This window comes from Balaenoptera borealis, assembly GCF_965194805.1.
Source record: "Balaenoptera borealis genome assembly, chromosome: 6".
NCBI classification, from domain to species: domain Eukaryota; kingdom Metazoa; phylum Chordata; class Mammalia; order Artiodactyla; family Balaenopteridae; genus Balaenoptera; species Balaenoptera borealis.
Genome location: NC_138863.1, coordinates 4,665,654 through 4,690,455, shown reverse-complemented (window position 1 = coordinate 4,690,455; position 24,802 = coordinate 4,665,654). Strand labels below are relative to the sequence as shown.

Below are 24,802 nucleotides of genomic sequence, written 5' to 3'. Positions count from 1 at the left end.
CACGTCCCAATCATTAACCTTTGCTGATTTATATCACCATCCTTTTTTCCTTCCTTTCACAATTACTCCTGTCTTGCCACTGAAAGCCCTGCTCTCAGCCAGAAGAAAAAAAAAAAATGAATCCGGAAAACAAAACTACATTTTCACGATGGCTTGTTAAAGACCTGTTTTTAATCATAATTTTTTTTTCATTCCTCAAGGGGAAACTGTCGTCTGTTAAGGTACCAATGGAACTTGACCCCCTGGTATCTTCTTTCAAAGCATTCGTTCAAGAGAGACAAAATGAGAGAGAAAAGGAACAGAATTTTAGAAACAGTTACATGCAGTATTATGTCTTGTTGTCTTTTAAAGGGTATTAAATATTCTCATTCACTATTTTTTAATGTTAGTGTTTCAACTTAGAGTACATAATCATTTCTCTTCCCTGTGTCCTTATCAGATATGTTTTTCTTTTGTATGTGTGTGCATTTATCACAACAAATGTGTTTATTGACTTTCGGCCTTTAAAAAATATTTGTGAGGTCTGGTTTTACCTGTGGTTATATACAAAGCTGGGGGGGGGGGTCAGGAGGAGGCAGGCAGACGGCCCCCCCGAGACTTGCTGATGGGGGTCTTCCTGGAGACGCTGGCGGGGAGGTGTCTCGCGACAGGTGTGACAGTTTGCAGAAGTGGGAACTTCTCAGCCTTGACCAACCAGGTAACCTGCAGCACTGCCCTGCCCAGAGCTCCTGGGTGGGGAGGGACCATGATGCTGTCTGCTCTCTGAAATCTGTAAATACGGATAACACTACCCACTCAGGGTCCCTAGTCAATGGCCAATAGCTACGCAAGGCAGTCCTGAAGATATTGGAGTAAATGATGACTAGTCTCCTTCACATTTTCTTTCATTTCTGTTCAGCATTTGATTACATTTATGAATCTTCAATTAAGCGACATGACCATTCTTCATTTACTTCAGGTTTCTTTCAAGATTAGTATCTGTCTGCATCCAGTCTCATTTCATACAGCTTTCAATATAATAGTACTTAATTCATATAATTATATAAAATAAATTATCAGAATGCCTTTCTGATTTCCGGTCTTTTGCTATATGATGTCATCACATCTTCTCTGTCTATAAAATCATCCTTTATTAAAATTCATATCCCGAACATTCTATCTTTTGTCGTAACCTGAGGCCTTGAGTATTCCACTAAAGATACCCATCCCCAAATGGCCTAGTTTTTAAATGGGTTCACTTGAGTAATCTGTTCAGAGGTACCCACAAAATATTGTTGACAGCAGAGTTTCTTATAGAGGAAGTTAAAACTTGAGGAGGAGAGGGGAGGGTGCCCACTGTGCGCCAGGCCCTGTCCGGGGAGCGTGTCCACGCCCCTCAGTCCAGATCTAGAGAGAACAGCCCAGATGTTACGGGACTCGCCCGAGGATTCAGGCTGGTGAAAGACAGGTGGGACCAAGAAACGAACCTGATGGTCTTGCTCCAAAGCCCTTTTATTCTTACGTTCGGTGTTCTGGCCCCTGCGCTGCATTATCTCATTGAATCTTCACTGCCAGGTAGGTACTTCGTTACAGATGGGAAGTTGGAGTTTCGACAAGTCAAGTGATATTCCGCAGGACGAGGAGCTGGCATCTTCTGGAGACAGGACACCTGCCCAGATCTCTCAACTCCAGGACCTACTCCTGGGTGCTCATAGAAATGGTCAAAGATGGATGTCAGGAGTGGATAAAAACAAATTAAGCAGAACTAATGAGGAAAGCGCATAGACAGGATTAGAAAACAAGCAAAAATATGTTCTCTTCCACTTTTTTTTGTCCATCAGGGCTAATTCTCTCTGAAACCGAGCTGGAAACCTCATTTGTATGTACTGTATTGCCCTAATTTTAAAATCTTTGTTACTTTATAACAATTCAGCTCTTTCCCAGGGTTGGTGAAATTTAAGTTCCTTCCACAAGAGTGCAACTTTAACTTTTCCATCTCGGAAGCCTGCAGACTGCGATGGAAAGTTTATTTATGCTGTGATTCTCCAATTCGTAGCTGCCTCCTAAGCCACGAGGAAAATGTATCTCATATCAGGTAGATGAGGCTGGACTTGGGAATGATCGACTCCACTGGAAACATTTTTCCAGGACCTGAGCAGAAGGTGGGCGTTGTGCAGAAGGACGCGTGGCAGCGCGGCTGGCTGGGTGGTCTGTGTGCAGCGTCACCCGGGAGGGATCACACGGACTCTGTGCGGGTGTCCTCAGGCCCCCCCTTCCCTGCACCGCTGGGGACAGGGCAGACCATCGCCCACTGTGAGGTGCGCCAACCGTGGACTCTTCCGGGCTGTTTCAGCTCTCCTTGCTCCTGCAGAAGAAGGCATGTGATGAAGCGTAAATGGGTAAAGAAGAGATGTATTGAGGAATGAGGGGCGTTTCCTGGGGTGTCAGGCCCACCCACGTTGTATGCATCCAACAGGCCGCGTCACCCAAGTACCAGCCGGGTTCAGTATAGCCCAGAGTCCCGACTCAGCCCTGCTCGTAGGGTCCATGTCCCTGGACCTGGAACTTGCCCCAGAGACAGGCCTGTGAAGCCTGTTTGGGGTCCCCTGCCGCGGCGTGGTGGCCCAGATGGATGAACTCAGAGGTGCCGGACACAGTGTTTCCAAATAGGCCGCACTGTGGAGAAACACGAGTCTCCTTTTGGAGAACACACGTGGTGGGCGTGGTTCATCCCTCGGGCCCGGGTCAGGGCTGGCACCCCCTTCCTCCACCAGATGGCCGAGACCATCCCTTCCGTGTGAGCAGATGAGAGCAGGCCTTTCCCACGGCCGGCCTGTCTCTGTGATACTCTCTCCACCGCCCAGTGTCCACAGTCACAGATCTGAGGCCTGACTCCGTGATGCTCTCTCCTCCCCCCGGCGTCCGCAGTCACAGGTCTGAGACGTCCACCTCGTTCCGGTCCATTACAGGTGATGCTCACACCCTCCCTCCTGAGACGGTGACCAGCTGCCCGGTGTGGGTACCCAATGCCGGGCCCCGGGCAGGTGGAGGGGACGGGCTGACAGTCAGCCCAGGGGGGCCGGGCAGAGATCCTGATGCAGAGCGAGGGAGAAGTTCCAGCGAGGCCCCGGGCACCCTGCGGGTTTAGTGGAGCGCGAGACTACATTGGATTCAGGGGTCTCGGGGTCATGACGGGCTGCAGGGCTGAGTACTCCGACTTCTGGCATCCTGTCGCGTGGTTCCCCAGTAACCCCTAAGGGAGGTCGTGTCCTTGATCTTTTACAAAAGGAGAAACCAAGGCACTGGGGGGGGGGGGCAGTCAGGAGCCCCGGGAAGGCACTCTGGCACGTGGAGACCGTGGCATGTGGGCTAGGTATTCGGGTCAGAGCTGCAGCTGAAGCCCGGATGACGGCTCGGCAATGAACGTGGAGCACACACCCCCGTCGGGACCATGACGCCCAGCAGACGGCTGTCACCGCGGTGGAGGAAGAAGGCCTGAGCTGGTGTGACGAGTCATGCTGTCCTTCTGAAGGACTCGAATCCAGTGCCCACCCCAGACCCCAGCAGCTTTCCCCAAGCCCCGTGTGCCTGCAAGCCTGTGCGGGGCCACCGTCTGAGGCCGCCTTCCACGCTCGGGCTGGGCTCTTCTTCACCCTAAGTCATTCACATACTTGCAGTCAAACCCTGGTTCCTGATGAGAAGCCGTGCGACCTTGGGTTTGTGAGCGGCGGTGTGCACAGTGGTTTCAAGCCCAGACTCTTGAGCAGATGGTACTGGTCTGGTTCTCACGTCCCGACTTCTTAGCTCTAACCTTGGGGTCATTCCTGTGCCCGCTCTCTACCTCAGTTTCCCCATCTGTAAACTGGGGACAGTCAGTGAGGTCATCTATCCAGAGGCAGGTAACACGGTGCCCACCGTCACCACTACCACTGCTCCTAGTGTCAGGAGTGCCAGAGAGTCTCCATGGCAAAGAAGATTCAGATGCTTGAGCATCATTTACGTAGTGAGGAGCAGAGATTCGGCAGGAAACGTTTCCCCTGAACACGCAAGACGGGATTTTAAAAATCAAACTTCTTTTTCCCGGACTTTTTTCACTACCCTTCCCAGTTGCATTTACTCTCATCCTCCAAAGAACCGTCAGATGTGGAAATTGGGTTTTTGAGTCCAGTATGCCTGTATCCGATCCCAGCTCTGCCACTTCCGAGCTGTGTGAATTACTGGGGTTGCTGGGTCTCTCCTCCCCTGCTTAGTTTTCTTTCTCCAAAACGGAGACCGTAAAACCTACCTCGAATGACAATTGAAGAAGAAATTGAGAGAGGCGGACGAAGCCCTTACCAGGGAGCTGGACACACGGCGAGGGTGACCGCGGTGGTTGCTGTGAAACTGTCACCAATGCTTACGTCATGGAAAACCATCTCCAAGAACACGCTGCGTGGAGCACACAGGTTTTAGGCCGGTGGACTGTGTCCATGCAGACAGGGCAGGATCGGCCGAAGCCAGCACTCGTCAACCGTGGATGGCACGGGTTAAGATCTAATGCAGATAAATTCAGATTTAGGAAACGCTTTGAGCACTACAGCTCCAGGACTGACTTTCTGGGGAGAGATGCAAGGTTGCTGATATCTCCAGCCCTCAACTCTTAAAAGAATGATGAGATTGACAGTCATCCACACGCTGAGCCGCAACCAAGAGAGAAGAGCTGGGGGCGGGGGCAGCGTGGAAGGTTCTGGAGCCTGCCAGTCCAAGTCTCCCTATTCCCACCCCAGGCTCTGAGCAGAGGAAGGGCCCTGGGCCCCATGTCCCTGTGATGAGGAGAGCAGGGGACCTCTGAAAAGTGATTAATGAATGTAAGAATGAATAACAAATGGTAAGCATATAGAGCAACCAGGTAAATTACAACAACAGCCTCTAGTTTTTCTCTTTCTGAACCAAAAGCTTGGGCCTTGAGCTTTCCCGGGGTGCCTGGGCCTGAGCAGGTGCCAGAAAACATGTTAACACATCCGTCTTCTGCCTCCTGAGAGGTTTTCAGTTTGGGATCCAATCATTTTATTTTTTTCAGGAGTTTTATTTTAGACACTCTGCTTAATTTAAGGGAGCACGTGGCCCCCTGTGGTTCTGGAAGCAGCAGCTTTCGTGCTGCCTAGTTCTCCGGCTGCCCTCCCACCTCTGTCTAATGTGTTTGGAAAACCAGAACTTCTCTGTGTTTCATGAGGATCTTCCTGTGATAACATTTAGCAGTAAACAGTCCTAACTCTGTGACCTCCCTCTGGGGTCTTGCTTCTTCACAAAATTAATTCTACTCTTGTCCTAAATTAAGCCACAGTACAACACCTCCGTTGGACTCTGGGCTAAACAAAGATATTTACCAAGTTGAGAGCTTGCAAAAATATTTACCCAAGAACCATGACCTGTGTGTGTTTATAAAGACCAAAAAATAATGATTTTTTTTTCTTTTTGTTAAAAATGAACAACTCAAGTGGAAGAGGGCATTTTTTTAACTTATTATTTTTTTGCCATAGGTCTTGATTCTGCACGGTCCTGGAGCAAATCCTTCACATTTATCTTTTCTTACAAAAATGGGAGGAAAAATTGAAAATGAATAAAAACTGACTTTCAGTATTGTGGTGGGTTTGGGGCTGAAATCTTAAACGTGTGTCGTTTTCATCATAATTGGGCAAAATATCTAAACCACATGCTTACTTAATATATGCTTTGAAAGCAGAAATATTAAAGTATTTTACAAATTGTAGGACTCTTCAAAATTAGCATAAAAGCCTGGGGCTGTGTTTGACCAAGCCTGGCGTGATCTCGAAGGGTGTAGATAGTGGGGGACCTGGGGAGGGGGCAGAATAGCAAGTACATTCCATCTCGGTTTCCAACTTAGATGAATTGATAGTGGCTACCTGGAGAACTGGGCTAGGAAGGATTCTGAGGCTCCATCAGGCTCTTTGCGGTCAGTGATGGAGGTCTTCCCTGGCAAAAGAAAGGGAGGGACAGCATGCCTTTGTCGTCCCAGTCCTTGCTGGCGCCTCTTTGGACCACAGAGCTGAGACCAGCAGGGTGAAATGGGCAGCTCAGCCCCAGTTAGTAGACGGCAGAGTGGGAAGGGCCCCAGAAGCGGGAGGGAGGACCCTAAAAATGGGAGCCCAAGACCCCAAGGACACGAAGAAAAGAGAATGTGGAGATTCAGGCAGAAACAGGGAGAAACCCATTGCAAATACTCGTTAATGAGGAAAAGCCCCTTGACCAGTGGTCTGAGTTGCTGTTAACATCATCGTCAGGGTACTGTGCTGTACCCTAAAACAGAAGTCCCAATTCTGCGACAACAGAAGTCACAGGTGGAGAGGACAGCGATTTCCCTGCGAGCCTTGGCTATTTGATGGTCAGATCATTTTTAAATGGTGACCATCTAGAAGCCTCTGGGCCCGGTGGACCCTTTGGCCACCTCTGTCAGTGGGCACATGGCCCCTCCGTGCTGGACACTGTCATCTCTGCACTATTTAAATAACAGGTTTTCATCATGTGTTTGTCATTAAATATGTCGGGAAGGACACTTAGCCTCGTGGACAGAAATGGGCATCAGGGTCTGGATTCCAGGTTTTCAGGGGAGCCCAGGAACGCGGACCCAGATTCCTCATCCAGCCAACGAAGAAAGTCGAATGAGTGACCTCTGCAGACACTTTGGGTTCTTATAAATTCAGAAGAGAAACAAATCTCAGCATCGCCGTACACAGTACACCTGCATCTCGCAGGCAAATTTTTGAGCCATAGTGCATCAGATGGGCACAAGGGTCCAGATCCTCTCGGCCTTTGCAGAAGTACAGGGCAATGGTTCTGGTCCCAAGTCTCCTGCCCCTCAAGACAGAGGTACGCATCTGTCCGTCTTTCTCCCCTTCCACCCGCTCCCCCAAAAGGCATCCTTGTCAGATGTCTCCTGTTGAAAACAACCTCCAAATGTAAATCAGTTGCAGCTGTGTTTAGCCCTTTAACCCTTTGCCTGCTAGGATTCCGCAAAAATAATTGATGACTGATTGGCCCATTAACCTTTAAAAAAAAAAAGTTTGACAGCCCGGACTTGTGTAATGAGGAGGGATTCTTTGTGAAATCAGTCTGATGGCTGAGTTGCTTGCCCCTAAGGAGGTGAAATTAGCCCCACGGGGCCTCGTCTGCATAGAAACTGGACGCAATTAGTGTAATATCCGGTGTTATTAATGTCGTTTGGAATAATTGGGCAGGTTGATTTCGACAGGTTCATGGTGCTAAAATACTATTATAGTGGACCTTTCCACAGCTAACCGTTAAACACGGAAAACTGTTTAAATCCCTATGAGCCCAATCACAGAACTTTATTAAACCACTAAGCCCTGGAATGTCACACTGGGAAACAACACGGTTCTTTCTTTTCGGGCTCTGGGTGTGGCGGGCTTTGATTTTTTATGATGGGGGGAGTCTGGGGGATTGAATTTTGATGATCACCTGTGTATCTAAAACTAAGAAACCTCCTGTAACGTAGATGTCATCAGGAATTTCTACAGCCTGAATTCTAATTTTTACAGAATGAATTAAATATAAGCTGCTGTAATTGTCACAAAGAGTCGGTTTGTGTCAGTGAACCGAAACCACTTGAAACGTAGCCACTGTTCGTCCTCACCTTCTGAGCTCTCATTCTTCACGTTTTAAGTGAGGGTAACATTGGAGAGTAATGCTCCGTCTGTCTTTCTGACTGATTGGTCCCCCACTGCCAATTATTATTTTTATCATTTTTTTATCTAGTTGCTGATACTAAAATAGCATCACAGTGTCACTTCGGAATGTGATGGGACCCTTCTGGTCCACTGGTGGTTTGAATAGGGCTGTATCATCTGATAGAAATTCTTATTTGAACATGAGGAGGAACTTGTGAATGTCCTGTCCACACAGAAGAAGGGGTAATATTTAGGTCCCCAGATGTACTGTTTGCTTAATGAGTGTTCATAGTCAGTGCCACGATACAGAAATATAAGCCAGGATTAAATCTAGAGATTTACCAGGTGTTGATTCAAGAAGATGACCAGGCAGCAGCTTGGAGGCTCCCATCAGGGATAGATCTTTTCTCCCCTGGATTAGTTAGAACTGGATTTGGAAGTGATAGAAATGTAAAGGGATTTAGGTGAAAAAAGGAGGGAGAATGGATTAATTTATCCAATCCAACTGTAGGACAGACAGCTGGGCTGCCTGCAGGGACCCAGGAACCTGGCAGGCATCGGGTCCATCCCATCCCCGCTTCTCTCTGCTGGTCAGCAGTGTTCTCACCTGTCCACAGATAGTGGCCTAGATAGCAGAGGTTTTCCTTCCCGTGGATAACTTGTGAGCTGTGTCTTGTTCAGTCCAAGATAAGAGGGAAGGGGCTCTGCGACCCCAGCTCAGATAAGAAAACCTGGAGTAGGACATTTGGATGATGTGCCCCCCACTAGGACAGATCAGTGGCCAAGAGCCTCCCATGCTCTGATTTTCCTGGTGTAGCTGGGACCGTTCCTCCTTCCCATGCAGACCAATCACTGGCCACAGAGCCGGATACGTAGAAAGATGGAAGCTGGAATGTCCCCAGTTTAGACTGCCACATCCATGGCATCATGTCCCCTAGCATTCTCCAGACGTGACCAGTTAAAAATAAATACGACATTAGCAACAAGCTGGTTAGGGATTTCTGGGGAAACTACCTTTAAAAGATTCTGCCACCTTGCTCTTCTGACATCAGGAGTGAGGGAAAATAACAGAAAAAGTCACTGGGAAGTGGGAAGACCCATCCATCTCCTGCTGGACACCCTAGGAGAACTTTTTTTTTAACTGTTTTATTTTTGAGAAACAAAGCACTGCTGGCCACCTTAAGAGAGGAAAATAATCAAACTAAATGAGATGATGCCTATGAAGTCCTTAACATTTTTTCTGACATGAACTTGGAGCCCAGTAGTATTCTTTTTTATATTTATTATTCCATGCAGTAGATTCATTACAAAGAAACAAGTAGTCCTTCATGGAAGTCATATGTAACATGATTAAAAATGCAACTTCTCTATAATCCTTGTTCTTTTTTTTTTTGATCTTAGGAAGCAGAGGAAAGTCATAAGGCAGGTATAATTTAGTTCTGAAACTCTAACTGTATCTGTAAGTGTTAACATATTACCCTCCCTCAAAAAGAAAAAAAAAAAAAAGCCACATACAGACAGTACCCTGGGAAACACATGAAAACTTAAGCATCAGCTGGATTCCATTGATGCTGGTGGTGTAGAGTGATTGCAACTAAACTCCATGCCCAGATTTTAATCCCTTACTCAGGAAATGGGGAATCCTAGCTAACCGGCTTCTTATAAAGACATCTTCACCAGGGCCTGAAATCCAGAAGAAGGCTTGGAGTAGCACCCCTGTGGGGCTGCCTCTGAACTGAAACGGTGTTAGGGGGCAGTTCCGTCCCCTCCTCCTCCCTGCCTTCTCCATGGTGAGCTGGGCCCCTGTCCTCCAGGTAGCCCTGATGTTCACATCCACGGTTCAGCAAGGAGCCCCTCAGTGCAGCGCACCTGGGAGAGGCCAGCCCAGGAACAAAGGCACCATCAGAGGCCTTTCTGTTTGGGAGCTGTTGCCGGACCCTGCGTGGACAAGACTGGAGGAGCATCTCCTGCCTCTCCAGGGCTAGGCCAAGCCCTTCGGTTAAAACAATAAATATTTCGCACAAGAACGCTTGGTCAGTGTTTCACTGCGTAGTGAGCTACTATAGCGTGAAGAGCCTTGACCACAAGTCCCGACACGTACCTGAGTACATGTGCACGCTTCAAAGCCCTTAGAAGCAGACAGCTCGTACACAGACAGTCACGGCCATCACCGCTTATTGATGCAGCTGACTTGGTCACCGAAGTATTGGGACTGTAGGTTCTGATTCCCCTCTTCATTATTCGTATAATTGCGTGCCTTTCCGGATTGACAGTCACCCCACTGGCCTCCCCCTCTCAAAAGGAAACTGTCTCAGATGAAGCAAATTTGGAGTGCTTGCACAGTTGGTTCTTAATTAGGATGTGAAACATGGCTGTGCTTTCCAGGGTCATCCAGTTGTGTTCACGGGGCTCACCTTTCCAATCCCAGCCTTTTCTCATGAGCTGCTCTCCACCAGGCTGGGGGCACGGGATGTCCTGCATCTGTTTGATCTTTTGAGCCTTACTGGTGTTTCATTATTGTTAGTGGACCAGCCAGGGTTTCATCTTCCAGAGACAAGCATGAAACCTCTCTGGCCACTCACGTGCTTGGGTTAATCCATCACCTCAAACACAGTGTGGAGTCTTCTCTTTACCACCTGTTACCAGAGACTACAGGTTCCGAGTCATCCTCTGTGTTGTTATTTTTAGGGAACTATTCGGCTTATTCACATTTCTTTGTATCTCTCCTTCCCTACCTCACAGATGGAGAGAAATGAATTTATAAACAGATATATTTTAAACGTGATTTCTGTTAGAGCCTCATGTACAGAAATGCAATTAACGTTTCATTATATTGGTCTTAAATCTTGCCCATTTACTAACTGCTACTATTATTTCTCAACATTTGTAGATTCCTTGGGGTTTCCTTTGTAAGCAATCTTGTAATCTGTGAATGACAGTTTGGTGTCTTTTATCTTTCCAATCTCCGGATCTGTCACTTCCCTGTTTTGTTTCACTGCACTGGCCAGCAGGGCTGAACAAGGGCTGGTACCGTGAACATTTTGGCCTTCAGAGCCCTTGAACTGGTGTGAAATGATTGCTTCTAACATTTCATCTTTAAGAATAATGGTTCTATGGGTTTGGATATGTACTCTTTGTCTACGGAAAGAGGATTCCCTTCTATTCCTAGTTTGATAAAAGATTTTAATCATTTTTTAATTAAATTTTCCTTCTTCTTTGTCAGGAAGTTATACATTCTACTTCTTTTCTCATAGAGGTTAACCCTGGTATTTTCTCATGTGTACCTAGTTTACCAAAGTCTATAGTTCTTAACTCCCCTATGGAACAATGCAAAGTCCTAGGGCGTTTTAACTCTAGGGTCCCCATGTCCACTTTCATTTCTCTAGTATTTTGTACCTTCCCCAAATTAGACGTGATAAGAAAAGTAGTATTTGATATAATTTTTATTTAGGTGTATTTACATGTTTATCCATTTGCTCCCTAACCCATCTGGTTCAAACCTTCTTTGTAGAATCTTCTGAAGTGTGTCTTTTCCCAGTTCCTTTAGGGAAGGGCTCTTGATTCTTTCAGTTTTTTATATGAATCTTTATTCCACTCTGGTTCTTGAAAGAGAGATTTCCTGTCTCCGTGTGTTGGTTGCATCCCAGCTGCCCTTCTCTCCCACTTTGGGGACCGGGACCATCTCGTTCAGCCCCTTCCCTGGGCTGTCCTGGGTCCGCTCCAGGTGACGACCTGCTTGGCCCCTTTCCGGGGTTGGGCCTGCGCTCCACGCCTGCTTTTCCACAGCCCCACGATGCACCCCCGTCCCAGGAGCTTTTAACAGCTGCAGGGAGAGTCACAGAGCTTTGAGAAGCTGGTGGGGGCCGTGGACCCTCTTGTTGGAGAAACGTTACCCCCCGTGAGGCTGGGCACCCTGATAGGATAGTCCCTGACCTTCCTTCACATGCTGTTCAGAACAGGTGCCACAGATTGAGGCCCAGCCCGCCAGCAGGGTGAATTCTGAAAGAGCAGCGATCCTGATGTCACCTAGAACACGATACTCTTGTTATCAGGGTACATAAAGATTTCACGAAAATGTGGCACGGCCCTGTTTCTGTGGCAGTCGGTGTTGGAGCAGCTCCCCAGACCTGGGTGTGCTTGACAAAGACACAAGCATCCTGTCCGCACCTGCCCAGGTCGGTGGGTCTCTCAGCCACAGTAGTGGGAGCTGCTTCTCTTCTGAGACGAAAGGGGAGGAGGAGAGGGCGTCTGGAGATGATTGCAGTTGCTTCGGAGACTGAGGGAGCGTCCTTGTCTCGGAGGCCCGAGGGCTCCCAGTGAGGCAGGGCCTTGAGAAGGGGCGGGGCCAACCCGGCAGCACGGAGCCTTGCAGAGGTCAGGGGCCAGAGGTCAGGGGCCATGAGGAGTGCTGGGGACACAGGCTAGAGGAGCCAAGAGTGTGGAAGGTGGAGGTTTGTGCAGATGTGAGCAAGCCGAGTGTGGGTGACAGAGGTAATTGACTAACGCAGAGGCCAGCTGGGTGGGCAGTAGGTTATTTGCGTTATTAGTAACAATCGCTCGCCAGGGGCTCATGATGCAGCTGGCTCAGCAACAAGTGATGGGAAACTACCGATCACGTGAGACATGGTGGTGCCTAAAAGTCCAGCTCCAGACGTCTTCATGGTTAACTGTGGCTGGTTATGTTGTCTGCACGTGGCCCCTCCTCTGCCTTTCATTCCGTGGCAGAGGCAGGAGGGTAGATCAGAACAGAGGACAAACACCAGCGCTCACGGAGGGTGTTCCGTGGCCCACGCCCAACATGGGCCTGAGCTAGTGCACGTCATTTAGCCAGTGGAAAACGCAGTGAAGAAGGCAGCTTTCCCCTCGCATTTTAAGGGTGAGGAAATGAACCCAGCAGGGGTTGAGAACTTGTCCAGACTCCAACATGCCAAGTGGCGGAGCAGGATTTGAACGTAAGGACCCCTCTTCCTGGTACACAGTGGCCCCTTCAAATCGCCTGGAATTCCACTCGCTCTTCCAGACTAAAACCTTCCCCGCTGTAGCTGGTCTTCTGCCCTAAAAGGACAGACGTCCTCAGGCCTCCCTCTCTGCCGCGGTGTATCTGTGGATTGGCGCACAGGTGCTTATAAAGAAATTAAATTGTGCCCTGAGATGAGCAGCGTTCACTTGATTTTCATCCCACTGTCAATTTCAGCAGCCGGCCACGAGTTACAATATTACGTCCCTGAGTTGCTTCATCTGTGCCCAGCACAGAGACACTGACATCACACGCTGATTTTCATTTTTCCTCATCCCCTGAGCATTGATTGAAACCTAGCTAAGCCATGCTGGCTTTAGGAACCAAATCTGGAGTGTTTGGAGGTCTGCGGATTCAGATCTCCGCTGCGGGGCGGCCGGTCCTGTGTGTGCCTCGGCCCCATGCAGGCGCGATTGAACCCAAAGGCACTTTCATGACCGAGGGCTGGCAGAGGGGCCGTGATCTCATGAAAGCTAAACTCTTCATCCCCACCACTCTGTGTTTCAGAACAAGAAGAAAACTTTGAGTTTATCATTGTGTCCCTCACTGGCCAGACGTGGAACTTTGAAGCCACCACCTACGAGGAGCGAGACGCGTGGGTCCAGGCCATCGAGAGCCAGATCCTCGCCAGCTTACAGTCGTGCGAGAGCAGCAAGAATAAGGTAAGACCTGGAGCAGCCTACCGCGCCCCCCCCCCCAAGGCCCCGCCACCAAAATCAGGAACGGCTGATCCTGAAACGGAAATGGGTGGGGGAGGAGAGAGCATCGTGTGAGACGTGCAATTGGCAAGACTCTTAAATCTTTCTGAGCAAAAAGCAAAATAATTGAAAAGATAAAAAAAAAACATTGTGTCGCTATGTGTCCTGTAGCATAGATTAGTAGCCTAGCTTAACCACAGTTCGGATGGCAGAATATCCCATTTTAAATCTTTGCTCTCTCAGCTTATCCCAAATGTAAAGTATGGACATTTTATTGGAGATCATAGAATCTTTTGGACCCTTGTGGCTTCTGTGTCCACACTGATTTTTGCTTTAGGCTGAACACACTCAGGAAAAGAAGTGCAGACTTAGGAGGAGGCACTGTTCCGTTCTCATAAATGTCTCAAATTCAAATCCACGTCAAGTTAGAAAACTGACCCTTAGTGCAGGCTTCAATGAAAAGTGCATGCACATATATGAGCATGCAAAGAGCGTAGGGAAGATAAAATGTCCATTTTCTAAATTCTGTTGATAAAGCCAGGTATGGGGTTTATTCAATTAGAGTTAATTCTTTTACATTTGTTTAGCCAGGAAAAGCAGACTTTAACCTGCATTTTCTGAATTACTGCCCAGTGATATTCCTTATACAAAGGTCATTTTTCTCATTTCCCTTTTCCCATCAGAGATTCCTTCAAAGATCATTATTTTAATGCTTGGATATTTTTAACCCCTTCTCTGGGACACTTTAAAGTCTTGGAGAGCATTTTGATTTTTCCAGCTGTGAACAACTAGAAACCAGGAGAAAGGACATTGCCTTCCAACCTGCAATTTCATTTGAAACCATTTAAAGAAATTTCTGCCAATGATTTATGTTCAGCTTTGTCATTAAGAAGGGAGTCTGTCTTTCAAAAAGATGGAGTGTCTTATTTTATTACCCTCTTTAACCAGGGTAAACCAGACCACGGTCATTATTATTATAATGTAATTTGCCTCTCTTTTTTAAAGATGTTTTATACCCACAGTGGGGAGAATCAGGGCCTTTCATTTCTGAGCACCTTGGCTTTACTGAGTCACAGCTGCAGATGTGGCTTCTGAAGCAGACTCAGGATGCTTCCGCATCTCCTGTCGATGGGGACTGAGGACTCCTGTCACCTACAAAACTCAGGAACTCGGTTTCAGAACAGGCAGTGGGGGGGCATGTGTGGCTGAACGGACAAACGCATCTCCAAATTTTGCGTAAAATCACAGTATCTCAAGTCAGACCCTGAATGTATGCCAGGTCATCGGATTCAGGAAGGTGGGGGACAGCACTGGCCTTTTCTGTTTCACACCCTTGCCAGATGCCTCCCAGCTCTCTACTCTGTGAAAACAGACAGCGTCACCTCGGCCTGATGCAAACAGCAGCCTTAAAATGCTGCCCCTTTTCTCTCGATAGATGTGTGCCATCAAAGGCCAGAGTTCTCCGTGAGAGGAGGACTCACTGAGCACCTTAGGCACCTGGTGAACAGGTGTGACGGTGTACAGCATGGAAATAGTATCCACAAGAAATAGCTGGAGGGGAAAATACAGCCTCAGCTGAGAATGGGCTGTAAGGTGTTCTAGCTACCCGTGGATAATTAAGAATTGGTAGCAATAGTAGACATACATATACATACATATGCCCTAGAGATTATAGAGGTAGACAGAGGCAGACGGACACATCTCTGTATGTGCACACACACACACACACACTCCAAGTGCCAATAGAAATTGTTAAACACACTTTGAATACTTGGGCATCTAACCAAAGGGAATAAAACCCCAATGATGCATTATGCTAATCAGACAGTAGCAATTAATAAATTATAGTTTATGATTAAGTAGTAAGCAATTGTTTCACAGCAAACAATTTGACATAAGATGGTTCCATTCATGAATAATTTTTACACAAAAATCAAGCTTATTCTAAGTGCCCTCTGGGATTTATTTGGCTTTAGCCATTACATGAAATGTATGCATCATAAGCCTTAAAACCACGTACATCCTTTTACCTGGCGCTCCTATTTTGAAGAATTCGTCCTTAGTCAATAATCACGAATTTGTGCAAAGAGTTAGCAATAAGCATATTCACAGTACTGTTGATAGCAGACAAAAATTGGAAACAGTCTAAATGTCCATCAAAGAAAACTTTGTAACTAAGTTATCATAAGTGGAATATTATGCAGCCATTTAAAATGATGCCAGAGTTGCTCTGACCCTTTTCCTAAGGAGTCTTGGTGCTGAAAGACTGAAAATCAGTAACATAGGTTATAGCTATCTTCCAAAATCAAATTTAAACACATAGAAAAACAAAACTTCTGAATATCTATCACATCAGAAATAAATAAAATTAAATAAAATAATGCCAGGGACTACGTGATGGCATTGAGAGATGACACTGTCATTAGGCTAAAAAGGCAGATTCCAAAGCAATGTATACCATGCTGGCTTTTTTTTTAAAGCATATCTATCTGTATACATGTGCTTTTTTAAAAAAGGCTAGAAGAATAGATACCACAATGTTAATAAAACTTAGCTATGGTAGTTTATAATTTTTATGTTCCTCTTTTCCCCGCTTTGTGTTCTTCTAACTTGCTTAGAGAAGACAAGTAAGTGTACGTTGAAGCATAAACACCCCCAGCCACACGCACGTGTGGTCTCCTGACGAGGAATCACGAGATGTGGCTTAGGGCACGAGTCTCTCATCTGACGCGTCTTAACAGGTGGTGCCAATCCGTTCTCCACCCGCTAGGCTCCATCCTAAAGACATCTAAAGCGGAGTCCCTTGTTGAAACTGCCCTCGTGTTATATTCGCTCACGATCTGTTTGGTGTTTCCCAGGCGTTATTAGCAGGTGTATACCTGTTTCTCGGAGTTCTCATATCTCGCGTTTGTATGTCTCCCTGTATGCCAGTCCCGACTGACCAGCCAGAGTGAGGCCATGGCCTTGCAGTCGATACGGAACATCCGAGGGAACTCCCACTGTGTGGACTGCGAGACCCAAAGTAAGTGTGAGCCGGGAACAGGGCGGGGGGTGGGGGGGAGGGGGGCGGGGCTTGGCCCTCGGCAGAGGGCGATGGGGGGTCTGACACAGCGCACACTGCAGCAAACCCACGTCTGTCATCGGGCGTGGAAGGTTTATCACTTGATTTAATGGCTGTTAAGGAATTGAAATATTTTTGTTTGGACTTCATTCTAACACAGTGCCCTTCACACAAAGGCCTCTCTGATGGCACTGTAATTCTTTTTTGTTTATTTGTTTGATTTTTTTTTTTAATTTTATTAAAGTGTAGTTGATTTACAATGTTGTGTGCATTTCTGCCGTACAGAAAAGTGATTCAGCTAGACCCATGTATATTCTTCTTCGTATTCTTTTCCATTCTGGTTCATCACAAGTCTTGCTTATGCCTCAGGCATCCCCGTGAGCCACAGCCACACCACAGATGCTAGGGATTAGGCCACCTGCCCAGATCCTGTGCCACATCCAGAAATCAACCTTTGGCTTGATCGACGATCATATGTTTGTTTGCTTTTTCCCGTAAAAATAGAGTACAGTTGGTTAAATCCTGCCCAGAGATTTCTGGGGTTTGTTTTCTTTATTTCAAAATCATATGTTCTAGATTTTGCTATCAAATGGTATCTTTTTATTTTATCTTGAATTCACTACACACTAAAAGTGTTTGGTTGAACTGACAGACTTCATAATTACGCTTCGTGCCTTGGAGCAACCCGGTTTTCCTCCATGCTGTCCGCTGTCCAGGGAACGATGCCACGTTCCCTTTGAGAAAGTCCTTTTGTAGTTCATATCCTTGATGTGAAGGACTTACTTCTCATTCTTCACCTTCCAGCCCTGGCACAGTGCTGGGCCCATTCAGTAAAGTTTTTCCAATCATATATTTTTGCTGTTGTTGAGTCCAGTTGAAACAAAATGAAAGGTGCCAGCACCAGGCTAGGGTGTGAGGTGGCCCTGCCGTCCCGAGCCTGAAGCCCAGTGGGCGAGGCCTGGACCCAGTGGCCACAAAGCCCGGGGCCACGGAGAAAGGCCGTTGGGGGCACCCAGCAACTCAGAGCAGACCTTGTGCAGGAAATGGGCAGGATTGGAGCAGGTGGGGAGGGAGTCACTGTGAGTCAGGGAAGCAGCAGGACGCACAGCTGAATGGCTCTGGTTTGTTCAGGAAAAGAGCAACAGCTGGCTAGGCAGAATTTGTGTGACCTAGCAGGAAGAACTCAGGATTGTCACAGATAAAAGGGCAGAGCCACCTGGGAGAGACCACTGGCTGGCAGGGCAGGTAAGGGCAGGACAGCAAGGCCACGTCTGCAGCCTCCAGGTGAAAGAAGGGGTCTCCTCTTCAGGTATCTTGGGGGACTTTTTTCTTTTTTTTTTAATTTATTTATTTATTGTTGACTGTGTTGGGTCTTCATTGCGCACAGGCTTTCTCTGGTTGCGGCGAGCAGGGGCTACTCTTCGTTGCGGTGCGCGGGCTTCTCATTGTGGTGGCTTCTCTTGTTGCGGAGCACCGGCTCTAGGTGCATGGGCTTCAGTAGTTGTGGCTCTTGGGCTCTAGAGCACAGTCTTCAGTAGTTGTGGCGCACGGGCTTAGTTGCTCCGCGGCATGTGGGATCTTCCCAGACCAGGGATGGAACCGGTGTCCCCTGCATTGGCAGGCGGATTCTTAACCATTATGCCACCAGGGAAGCCCTTGAGGGACTTCTTTAAAGCATCTTCTTTTGTTTGAATTTTTAAATGTTACTTTCAGTATGTGTCATGACATGAAGTTAGAAGAGAGAAGTCGTTATTTGAAGTGTGTTTTTATCAGGAAGTTTTAAAGTAAGTTCTTTAAAAGCACAAAATTGGAGACATATCGGAACCTCCATTAGGAGAAGCGTCTGCAATGGTTTCCACTATCATCTACAAGATTGTTTTAACGGGAAGATTCCATGGCTCATGAGCTTCGTGGTGTGTGGCCAATTGGAGGTCGACAGAACATTCTGAGAGCCAGGTTGGGCGGGCGAGTGCCCAGGTGAGGAGGGCAGGTGGAAGAGGGAGGTTGGGGGAGGCTCCGGGGCCAGTTTGTTTAGAGTGAGGCCACCTGAGTAGGAATCCAGGGACAAAGTGTGACAAATCTGGAGAGAAAAGAGGTCTTAAACTCCCTTTCCTTAAACACATTATCTGCCAGGTCTGTGTCCAGTCCCACCATGCACCGTCTCTTTCCATTCTTGTGACTGTAATAGTTGTTGCTACAGTGTGTCCCACTTATAGGGTGACATGAAGAGTCTGAAGGGTCAAGTTATATATCCCAGGTCATCATAAGAGCCAGTCGTGTAGCAGGATTCAAACTAAGCCCTTGGCTGCCCTGCTGTGTTTTCTCAGAGGACAAGGGGAAGGCCAAGGGGCTGAGGTCAAGGACATGAGAGATGACACATTGGCAAAGGTGTTTTGTTTTTTATGTATTATTATTATTATTATTAGGGGCATCTGTTTCCTCTTCCCAACCAGACAGTCTCTGAGGTCACAGACCCCTCTTCTTGTGTGCCCCCACCATGGTCTCTATCACCACCTTCCTGCCTTTGTATTAGATATTAAGTAAATGACTGGCTGATTTCTGCTGAATGAGCATAAGGCCACTCCTGGTCATTTGCCATTTCCAGAGTGATTCCAAATAAATATGATGTCAGCTACCTGGTTTTCTGTTGACTCCTCAAGTGTACCTGGAGTAAATATTGATTATTCTTGGATGATGTAAGCCTTATTTGCTTCTGTCGGTGGTGAAAGCCATTGACTGTCAAGGTCAGCCCCGTCTTTGCAATTCAGCTGGTGATTCTAGCATGAAGCCAGCCCTGGGTCCGAATCCTGTCTTCTGACTATGTCAACCAGTTTCACACAGGGAGTGATCCCACTCAGGGGTCCCAGTGCTGTTCTCTGGACTCATTCAGTGCCCTTGGTGCAGTGTCACAGCCCAAAGCCCATTACCATTTATTCCGAGAATGAGGGTCGATCATCCTGGGTAGTAACTTAACCAAAGGACCGTGTCCGCCATCTTGCCAGCAGTGAAGGATGGAGAAACGGGAGTTGCTTTGGTGGTTGCCCTTAAATAAGATCACTGAAAATCACACTTTTTCACTGTAGTGTGCCTTTCTTTCATCTTTGAAATTTGCAAACGTGCGCATCATGTCACTAAAAACTTTGATGTGCCCGTGGTTGCAGAGGTGGTCACATGGGACCTGGTAGCTTTGGGAATGACCCAGCTGTCCCTCAGCACACCTTCTCTTTCCCACTATCAGCTGCCATCCACAGTAGGCGCCAAGTCATGCCTGATTTTGTTTCCATGTGTGTCTGCCTGCTCAAGGGGAGTGCCGCTGTGGAAGTATCCAAAAGCGCATCTTTCTCTCCAGACCAATGCTTTCAGTTGTTTCCAAGGCTTTGGTTAAAGCCAGTTGTTTGAAAGTTGCCGCCAACATGTCAGATCTTTTGAGATGCCTAAGACGGTTCCAAGTACCGGCCAGGGAGCATTTTCAAGCCATGTGATTCTAGGGAGGGACTGTTGCATGGGAAGTCTGATTGGCCGTTTTGTTCCTGAGACCTAAGGACGGTTGGGATGAGTGATGACGGTCTCATTGCATATGGCACCCTTTTCCTCTTCCCACAGATCCCAACTGGGCCAGTTTGAACTTGGGAGCCCTCATATGCATTGAGTGCTCAGGGATCCACCGGAATCTTGGCACCCACCTTTCTCGAGTCCGATCTCTGGACCTTGATGACTGGCCCATTGAGCTTATCAAGGTGATGTCGTCCATTGGGAATGAGCTGGCCAACAGCATCTGGGAGGAGAGCACCCAGGGGCGGACGAAGCCCTCGCTGGACTCCACGAGGTAGGGACATGGGACGGCATGTGGTTACGGGGCATTCTGCAGGCAGTTCAACAACCAGAAATGACCTTAATGACACCCACCACTGGAACTGCCCCAGCAACCAGTGGGAAGCTGATTGCCCCAGACAGAAACATCTGTATTAAAAATTGCTCCTCCGCAGACATGGATAATTCAAACTCCTTAATTTTTTAAGCTTGTTTTTACACTTTGGGGATTCCTCTCCCTCTCTTAGAAATGTATTAAGCTTCTAACCTTATGAATATATCACTTTAATTAATACACTTCTAATAGGCATAAGCTAGGCTGTTAGCACTAATTATGAATTTTGGATTCTTTAATTTTGTTATTCTTATGTCTTTGATAAGCATCTACTCCATTGGTTCCCCTCTCCCCCCGACCCCCACTAAGTGAGTTTATAGTAACCAAATGTATTTTATTTTCTAAAATATATTTCTAACACATTTAATCAACCAAGTATGGCGTAACTTATGGTGGCTTCTCATTAATGTTAATTGTTACCCAGTGTAAAAAACGCATTTATTTTGAGGCCATTCCGTTTCTCATTTTTCATTTACAGCAATTATAAGCCATTTTTTTAGTACACATGCATATTTAATGTACCTAAGAGGTGGTAAAATGGCACGTTTTCTGAGAAAGCCTCTTTCACAGAGGCAGGATGGACCATCCTGTCTCCACGGCTGTTCGGGGAGGTGGGGGGCATCCCAGCATCTGAAGCAGGGTCACGGGGTGGTGGGCTCAGCCTTCAGTTCTCAGGTGTGTGCAGAGGTGAAGGGGGAGAAGAGGTCTCCCAGCATCAGCACGGATCTGTTTTGCTGGTGATCAGACAACAAGGAAACCCAGGTGTCCGTCTGTGGTCAGGCCACATGCAAGGGGTAAGAAGTTGGTTTCCACCGCTAGTAACATGGAAAATCGGTGGGCTTCATTTCATCAACACTAAAAAGTGAATTTGTGGTGCCCCCTTCGGTTCACTTGAGAGAATGAAGCTGGTGTCATTAACCCTGCCCTTCCTATTAGGTGCTCTGTGGGGAGGGGACGGGGGGTGGGCAAGAAATGTGCACAAAGTACATCTGTTTAAAATCGAGCAGGTTGGCGCTATGAGCTCTTTATATATAAGTTATGCTGTGTAATATGCACGCGGGCAACTGTCTTACAGACTGAAGAAATGATACACTTCTACAGTTTTTTAATTTTAATTTAACACTAATATAGAAATCCGCAGGGTTGTCCACTAGGAGCATTCTTAAAAGATTAATTCATGTTTTAATGTCTATTTTTGCATACATATAGTTTCCTTGGAGGGTATTTAGATCTGAAAAAGAAAAATGATTGGAAATCGGATTGAGTTTAATGTGTGAATGCAGAAAACATTAAAATAAGTTGGGAAAAATTAACTTTATACATTTTACTGTTTGCGTGTAAAAGGAGCATATATACTATTTTTAATACATGAATTAGAAAAGTTTGGTTGTTTTTCCATCTATCACAATTAGAAACCATTTAGAATGATTACAAAGACATAGGTTAATTTATTAACTTGGAAATATTATATAATAATTTCATCTTCATAAGTGAAGACAGTGTATGTAAAGGTATTTTATCCTTCTAACTTGTACATTTGAATTAAGCTCTTGAGTACGTAACTTCCTGTTCTGTGTAGTATTATACACGTCGTATCTTTACACTTTAGAGACATTTGAGTCTTTCTCACAAGTGGAGTCACTGCTGTGAAATCTCTGCAGTGAGGTGATGTGGTTACGTCGTATTTCCAGCGGTAACTTTGGGGTTTCTAAGTTCTGTCCATCTCTAAGAAGATAAACATGTTTGAGAATTGAATAGACCTTTGTGCTTTAGTAATTCTCCCAGGGAGTTTTATTTTTAATTAAATTCAGCAAATATTCATTGAGTGCTTCCTCATAGAAAAGAAGTGATGGCTAGGTGATGACCGTAAGTCTGCGGTGACTGGTGAATGTTCTCGGGGCCAGCCGAGGATGCCAGGACTCGGTGGCGTTCATAGACTGGAGGGATTTGCGGTGCTCCAGGAGGTCCAGGAGAAATGTCATCTGAGCTGACTTTAAACTGTGCTGTGATCTCCAGGCCTAGGGGCGTGGGGAGTGTGTGTGCTGGAGGATGGGAGGGACCTCCACCCAAACAGGAACGTGGAAGCCTCAGGGCCCATGAGGAGCTGGACCCTTGAGCACAGTGAGGAGTGGGGAAGGGCAAGGCCACAACAGAGCAAAGGCCTGGTGAGCCGGGCTGGTGTTTTAACAGCGACGCTCGGGGTTGGGCAGAGGGTGGGTTGTTGGATCTCTTTCTGTGTTCGTATGTGTCCCACCTGTTCCGAGGACTAGAGGCAGCCAGCGGCATCCTAGGAAAGGACGGAGACAGGCAAGGAGGTCGTTGGAAGGCTGTGGTCCCGGTGGAACATGGGCAAAGCCTCAGATACACTCGAAGACCACTCAGTGTAATTGTAAAACAACAGTCCAGATCCCCTCCTCCTTCACTACCTCCTGCCGTTTCCTCAAACAGAATTAAAATCCCAAAGTTTGGGCTGGAACGTCCACATGGAATTCAGTCTGCGGTGTGAGAATGGATATCTAGTCTGGTTCCTGCCTCTCCAAGACAAGGAAAGACACGCCCTCCCCACCCACCCCGCCTCGCTCCCTCTGCAGGACCTGTGATCACTAGCACAGAGAGCTGGACGGTTCTCTAATGTGGCCCTCAGGTAATACTAAAAAGAAATATTTTAATAAAATTTTATCTCTATCTGAGGAAAAGCCAAGTGCAATATATCCAGTCTAATTCTTTGAAAAAGGGCCCAGCTGTTTTCCCGAGAAGCTCCATCCATTCTGTCTTGTTCAGAAGATTCATTCTGACAGTGGAATATAATTAGAAATGTGCCATACCTCCCCCAGCGCACAGACACACACACACACACACACACACACACTCAGGACCGTGGGGAAGTAGAACACGACAGATCCTTCTCCAAAAAAACAACCGAAACCACCTCGCGTTGGTGTCACCCAGGCAGGCTCCTCTGACCAGCCGTCTGCCCTACTGCTTGCTGCGCCTTCACCCCTGATTAGGGCAGCTTTGGACGGCACGTAATTGGTTCCAGCGATTCTCAGCTGCCCTGAGAACTGCCGTTCAAACTTGAACAGCTTTGAGATCAATCGAAGCTGACGGCGGCAAAGCAGTATTGACTTCCCATTCCTAAACCAGGGAATCATTAGTCAAGAAAAGCATCTTTTAATTACTCCCAGGAAGAAAAAAAAAATCTTTTTGGATGGATTCTGCAACAACTGCCATTTTTTTTCCAGTGCATTCGATATTAAATTTATTGTCTCAGGAGGGGAGAGGATGCCCTTCGTTCCCCTCTGTAATGGAGGTTTAATTTGGAGAAAGAAGCAGGTAGAGAAGATCGATGCTATAACAATTAACTACCTCTGGGGTGGAATCAGAATTCCCCTCTAATTGCTATTGATACCATTTAAGCACACACTTAAAATATTGATTGTAAATGGGGCTGCTGAAGTAGGGGAGAAGTGGTAACAGAATGAACTAGGTGTTAGGGGCTTAAGGGGGGCAGTTTGCTGTCGGCAGGACGGTCTGCATGTGAACTGGTGTGTTGCATCTTAGAGTACGTTGTCCTGTGGAGTTGGACGCGGGGCCTGGAGCCACCAGGCAGGGCTCTGGTTCCAGTGTCAGGACACAGCTCAGAGGTAGAGATGTTAAAACAGTCATGCGCATATTTCCGGAGTGCGTGAACGAATGGGTGAATGAGAGAAAGAGGAAACTGGTCAGCTTGGAATACACGTGTCGGGGGTGTGTTGCATCCTCAGGGCCTCAGAACTCGTCGTGTGTTTGTGAGTGAAATTCCCAGCACACGGTGAAGCCATCTCAACAAACCTCTCTGTGTACCCTCTCACGCTCGGCCGTGCACTGGTGTTTTCGGGGCCGGTCTGCATCACTTAAGGCAGGTCCTTCTTCTTGATTCTCATCCCCCTTTCACTTAGAAGCTTTCTCGATTGACTGCAGGGAAAATAATTTCCCACCAGGACCGATCGGAGCTTTCTGGAGCCGCATTCCTCCTGGCAGAAGCCGAGCTCAGCTGGGCTGTGTGCGGCTTTCTCTCTTCATCTTCCATCTTTGTGTCTCCGATTCGAGGGCTTTGGCCCAGGAGGGACCAGGGACCAGTTGCTCTTTGCATTTCAGGGCAGGTATCCTGTTTACAAGGTGGTTTGGGGCCTGCCGATTTGGTCTAGGAAATCAAAGGAACCTGGAAGTAGAGAGCTGTGTCCTCAATTCCATGAAAGAGCCCCCGGGAGAAGCTCTAGGCCCAACTGAAATCACCCGTCACCTCTTTGATCCCACATGGAAGGGGACCGAGTTTGCTGATTTAGCGTATGTTCCCTTCCCTCTCTTAGCATCCTTTCTCCGGGTTTCGTTATTTGTCAGTTCACCTGCGCCCCTAAACTCCCCTCTTGTGTTTAACCTCTAAAAAGATGTCACTTC

The 24,802-nt window shown here is 47.2% G+C and overlaps 1 protein-coding gene across 13 annotated transcripts in view; it reads left to right on the top strand.

The window, feature by feature from the left end:
• AGAP1 (ArfGAP with GTPase domain, ankyrin repeat and PH domain 1) overlaps positions 1-24,802 on the top strand; it is a 551,343-nt gene that overhangs the window by 460,768 nt on the left and 65,773 nt on the right. For 10 of the 13 annotated variants that reach the window (XM_082395530.1, XM_082395527.1, XM_082395538.1 and 7 more), the window contains 3 exons: positions 13,189-13,343; positions 16,311-16,401; positions 20,044-20,266. In XM_082395530.1, the coding sequence (XP_082251656.1) occupies positions 13,189-13,343; positions 16,311-16,401; positions 20,044-20,266 (469 nt within the window). Of the gene's footprint in view, positions 1-200; positions 6,154-13,188; positions 13,344-16,310; positions 16,402-20,043; positions 20,267-24,802 lie in introns of those variants that run through there. The other 3 variants (XM_082395531.1, XM_082395528.1, XM_082395539.1) reach the window with 1 other exon arrangement.